The 6,000-nt window shown below is 33.6% G+C and overlaps 1 protein-coding gene across 3 annotated transcripts in view; it reads left to right on the forward strand.

The window, feature by feature from the left end:
• The window catches only part of LOC133642811 (xylosyltransferase 2-like), a 71,478-nt gene extending 68,954 nt beyond the window's left edge, over positions 1-2,524 (forward strand). For 2 of the 3 annotated variants that reach the window (XM_062037206.1, XM_062037205.1), the window contains exon 12: positions 447-2,523. In XM_062037206.1, coding sequence (XP_061893190.1) covers positions 447-766 — 320 coding nt within the window. In that variant the 3' untranslated portion in view covers positions 767-2,523. Of the gene's footprint in view, positions 1-446 lie in introns of all 3 variants that reach the window. The other variant, XM_062037204.1, reaches the window with a different exon arrangement.
• Positions 2,525-6,000: the final 3,476 nt, after the last annotated feature.

A 6,000-nucleotide genomic window follows, 5' to 3' on the forward strand; every position in this document is an offset into this window, starting at 1 on the left:
ATATTAAATATAATATATATGAAATATTATATACATCAAATATTATATATATTTAAAACTATTTATGTATTAAATACAACATATAGCAAATATAACATATCAAATATAATATGAAGTATTATATATATTATAATATATAATATATATTGAAAACTATATATATATTAAATGTAACACACATCAAATATAATATATATCAAATATAACATATATCAAATATATATTTAAAACTATACGTATTAAATATAATATATATCAAATATAACATATATCAAATATATATCTAAAACTATACGTATTAAATATAATATATATCTAAAACAATATATATTAAATATAACAGATATCAAATATTATAAACATATCAAATATAATATACATGTAAAAGCATCTGTATATGAAATCTAATCTGATGAAATGTAAATATTGTGTGTGTTTTCCTCCAGAGGACAGTTGGATCCATGCAGGTCCAGCAGAGAACTCCTACATGGACCACAGCTTCCAGCAGCTCAGCTCCATCCTCCAGCTGCCCCCTCAGGGGCCCGCCATGCTGCAGGCCCAGCACCACGCTCAGCTGCTGGGCCCGCCCCTCCACGCCTGGCTGGACGCCAGCGTGACCACCTTCTGGGCGCCGGGAGACGTGTGCGCCTCCAACGCTTCCTCCTGCCCGGCCTTGGCGCCCTGCTCCTCAACCAGCTGGAGCTCCGAGTCCCCGGACCCCAAGTCTGACCTGGGAGCGGTGAAGGCCGACGGCAGGATCAGGTAGCCCCTCCTCACCTTGCTGACATGTGCACTTTAGAAGACTGCAGGACCACAACACGGTGGTCTCTTTGACTCCTTCTCAAGACCCAAGGTAAGATCCTCACCTGTGATGCTTCTTTGAGAGCACGCAACTGGGAGACCTTGGACACCAAGACTTTGAAGGTCACTCCAAGGTGGTCCTACCGTGGAGTTGAAAGGTCACATAGACGAATGATTTCCTTGAGTGGTCCACATGGTTCTTGCTGGTGTTGTGGCCAGCAGCTCAGAAGAAGAACTTGTTTGTTGTTTAATGTTAACTACTCTGCGCGCACGCCACATCCTCCAAGCAGAGATGCTGAACACGGATTCTTTGGATCCAAGCTGCCTTTTTATTGGCTTCCCAACATGCATCTTGTCTTATTGTTGTCAAGTGCCCTTGTTGATCTTGCACAGGAAGTGGCTTCTTGCACAGGAAGTGGCTTCAGTGAAGCCTCACGTCTGTCGGAGAGATGTTATTTTTATACTCCCTAAAACACTTTCAACTACAATTTTAGTCGTGTCAAATGCTTTTATTTGGAAAAGTGGCAACACAGAACCTTTATTTTACAGTAAAATCCTGCTCATTTTTTACTGTAAAATGTCATTTTTGTTTATGTCCATGGTCATATTCTGCACCTTGTTTTTACCCTCAAATCCAAAAGTCATACCATTTGTACTTTTACACTGAAATCATAAAATGGTGTTTTTTACAGTGCATTACTGTGAATTTAAATACAGACCATCACATCTACAGTTTTTTTCTGTCTTGTCCTTTTTACAGTGCATTACTGTAAAATAACATGTTTTTACAGTAAAATTCTGGGGACTTTAATTTGTCTTGTCCTTTTTACAGTGCATTATTGTAAAATAACAAACTGTTGTTTTTACAGTCAAATTCTAGCCCCTTTAATTTGTCTTGTCCTTTTTACAGTGCATTACTGTAAAATAAATGTTTTTACAGTGAAATTCTGGGGACTTTAATTTGTCTTGTCCATTTTACAGTGCATTACTGTAAAATAACAAATGGTACCACTGTTATTTTTACAGTAAAATTCTAGCCACTTTAATTAGTCTTGTTCTTTTTACAGTGCATTACTGTAAAATAACAAACTTGTTTTTACAGTAAAATTCGGGGGACTTTAATTAGTCTTGTCCTTTTTACAGTGCATTACTGTAAAATAAATGTTTTTACAGTAAAATTCTGGGGACTTTAATTTGTCTTGTCCATTTTACAGTGCATTACTGTAAAATACACTTGTTTTTACAGTCAAATTCTAGCCACTTTAATTTGTCTTGTCCTTTTTACAGTGCATTACTGTAAACTAACAAATGTTTTTACAGTCAAATTCTAGCCACTTTAATTTGTCTTGTCCTTTTTACAGTGCATTACTGTAAAATAAACTTGTTTTTACAGTCAAATTCTTGCCACTTTAATTTGTCCTGTCCTTTTTACAGTGCAATACTGTAAACTAACAAATGTTTTTCCAGTAAAATTTGGGGGACTTTAATTTGTCTTGTCCTTTTTACAGTGCATTACTGTAAAATAACAAATGGTACCACTGTTATTTTTACAGTAAAATTCTGGCCACTTTAATTAGTCTTGTCCTTTTTACAGTGCATTACTGTAAAATAACAAACTGTTGTTTTTACAGTCAAATTCTAGCCACTTTAATTTGTCTTGTCCTTTTTACAGTGCAATACTGTAAAATAAATGTTTTTACAGTAAAATTCTGGGGACTTTAATTAGTCTTGTCCTTTTTACAGTGCATTACTGTAAAATAAATGTTTTTACAGTAAAATTCTGGGAACTTTAATTTGTCTTGTCCATTTTACAGTGCATTATTGTACGATACACTTGTTTTTACAGTCAAATTCTAGCCACTTTAATTTGTCTTGTCCTTTTTACAGTGCATTACTGTAAAATAACAAACTTCTTTTTACAGTCAAATTCTAGCCACTTTAATTTGTCTTGTCCTTTTTACAGTGCATTACTGTAAAATAACAAATGTTGTTTTTACAGTCAAATTCTGGGGACTTTAATCTGGCTTGTCCTTTTTACAGTGCATTACTGTAAAATATTAACTCGTCAAATTCTGGAGGCTTTCATTTGTTTTGTCCCTTTTACACTGCATTACTGTAAAATAAATGTTATTTTTACAGTCAAATTCTGGCCACTTTAATTTGTTTTGTCCTTTTTACAGTGCATTACTGTAAAATAACATGTTATTTTTACAGTCAAATTCTGGCCACTTTAATTTGTTTTGTCCTTTTTACAGTGCATTACTGTAAAATAACAAATGTTATTTTTACAGTCAAATTCTGGCCACTTTAATTTGTTTTGTCCTTTTTACAGTGCATTACTGTAAAATAACATGTTATTTTTACAGTCAAATTCTGGCCACTTTAATTTGTTTTGTCCTTTTTACACTGCATTACTGTAAAATAACAAATGTTATTTTTACAGTCAAATTCTGGCCACTTTAATTTGTTTTGTCCTTTTTACAGTGCATTACTGTAAAATATCAAATGGTACCACTGTAGTTTTTACAGTCGAATTCTGGCAACTGAGCTGCAGTTTTATATCATAAAATCTACAGTGAAATACTGTAAATGGAAAAACAAAACTACTTTTTGTATACAGTAAAATTCTGGCAGCTGATCTGCCAGTTTTTTTTTATTTTTATTTTTTAATGTACTTGTTTTACAATGCGTTACTGTGAAGTGGAATAACAGACCACTGTTCATTTTACAGTAACATTCTGGGGACTAAGCTGCTAGTTTTCAACCATAAAATCTACAGTTGTGCATTACTGTAATTTGATAAAAACAGATACCACTTTCACAGTAAAAATCTGGCGACTGAGCTGTCAGTTTTTTACCTTCAAATCTACAGTTTTGTTGTTGTTTTTTGTATGGTTGTTAATTTATCTCATTGGAACAGGGAGCTGTGATAGCTGGGGGGAGGGGCTTATTATAGGTATCAATAAATACATACAAAAATGACGTTTTTTTTTGGCTCCTTTCTTTTGAAGATGTTTGCACACATCCCCCAAAAATTTTTTATTAAAAAAATGTTTGCACACCTCCAAAAAAAAAAACATAAAATATAAATAATTTAAAAAATGATAATAATAATAATAAAAAATGTTTTCACTTCCAAAAATAAAAAAATGTTTACACACTTCCAAAATTTAATTAATTACATTTTTTTTAAAGTATGTTTGCACACTTCCAAAAAAAATAAAATTTAAAGAAAAATAAATGAAAAAATGTTTGCACACTTCCCAAATTTTTTTTTTTTTTAAATGTTTGCACACATCCCAAAAAAATCATTACATTTAAAAGATAAAATAAAATAAATGTTTGCACACTTATAAAAATAATACAATTACATACAAAAAAAATTAATTAAAAAAATAATAAAAATGTTTGTACACATCCAAAAATATATATTTAAATTTAAAAAATATTTGCACACTTACAAACAATTTAATAAAATGTTTGCACACTAACAAAAAAAAATAACGTTCTAAAAAATGAAAAAAATGTTTGCACATTTCCAAAAAAAAAAAAACGTTTTTATGAAAAATAAAAACAATTCGAATAAATGTTTGCATACTTCCTTGTTCCTTCCACGTCAGCTTGCTCTACACGTCATGTGAAGATGGTCTGAGTCTCAAAAAAAAAAAAGATGGTCTGAGTCTCAAAAAAAAAAAAGATGGTCTGAGTCTCACTGATTGCAGAAGAGGAGACAGGAAGTCCAGTCACTTCTTAGCAAACGTCTTAACTCCATGAAATGTCGATTTAGCCAACACTGATATTATCAAATAATAATGTTGATTTCATCATTTCATAGCGTTGAGCATAACTTTTGTATTGAAAATCCTCCTCATTTTGTACTCCGGTACAACCTTATTGTATTTGCCTGCTTTTATTTTGAAGCCCTGATTTTACGGACTACAGGAAATTACCAGTCAATGTTTGTTTCGGTCAGTGAATTTTTTTCAGGAAGGAAAATCGAAAAAACAAAAAAATTATTGGTTCTTTTGAATTTTATTTTGAAGTACAATTTAAAAATGGAGTAGTTCAGATTCCTGTTTCAGGATTGGAAATATGAAAAAAAATCATCAAATTTTAAGCAGTTGTATGTTTCATTTTCATAATAAAAGTAATTGTGAAGGAGGCGGAGTTACGTCCAAGGAGAACAAGCGGAAGTGAGGTTGAGGCCCCGCCCACTAACTGACGGATAAAGTATATTCATGAAGTACTTTAATCATAAAGTACATCAATTATTACATTTTGAAATATTTCAATAATAACATGCATAACATTTAATAATTATATTGTAAAATAATTCAATAGATAAATGTATAAATTAATTAAATCTTGAAAAAAAAAAAGTATACTTTTAAATTAAATACAACATGACACATTTAATAACCTGCGATGAGGTGGTGACTTGTCCAGGGTGTACCCTGCCTTCCGCCCGAATGTAGCTGAGATAGGCTCCAGCACCCCCCGCGACCCCGAACGGGACAAGCGGTAGGAAATGGATGGACATTTAATAACACATTTATGCGATACAAGCACTCCTGCAGACTGTTCACTTGTGTGTGATATCATGTGTGAAAAAAGCAGTCCTGCAGCATTTACTTTTGTGTGATATAATGTGCGATACAAGCAGTCCTGCTGAGTGTTTAGTTGTGTGATATCATGTGCGATACAAGCAGTCCTGCAGCATTTACTTTTGTGTGATATGTACGATACAAGCAGTCCTGCTGAGTGTTTAGTTGTGTGATATCATGTGCGATACAAGCAGTCCTGCCGAGTGTTTACTTGTGTGTGATATCATGTGCGATACAAGCAGTCCTGCCGAGTGTTTACTTGTGTGTGATATCATGTGCGATACAAGCAGTCCTGCCGAGTGTTTACTTGTGTGTGATATCATGTGCGATACAAGCAGTCCTGCCGAGTGTTTACTTGTGTGTGATATCATGTGCGATACAAGCAGTCCTGCTGAGTGTTTACCAGTGTGTGATATCATGTGCGATACAAGCAGTCCTGCCGAGTGTTTACTAGTGTGTGATATCATGTGCGATACAAGCAGTCCTGCCGAGTGTTTACTTGTGTGTGCTATGTGCGATACAAGCAGTCCTGCCGAGTGTTTACTTGTGTTTGATATCATGTGCGATACAAGCAGTCTTGCAGCGTTTACTTGTG

The sequence above is a fragment of the Entelurus aequoreus genome, linkage group LG25 (genome assembly GCF_033978785.1).
Source record: "Entelurus aequoreus isolate RoL-2023_Sb linkage group LG25, RoL_Eaeq_v1.1, whole genome shotgun sequence".
Classification (NCBI taxonomy): domain Eukaryota; kingdom Metazoa; phylum Chordata; class Actinopteri; order Syngnathiformes; family Syngnathidae; genus Entelurus; species Entelurus aequoreus.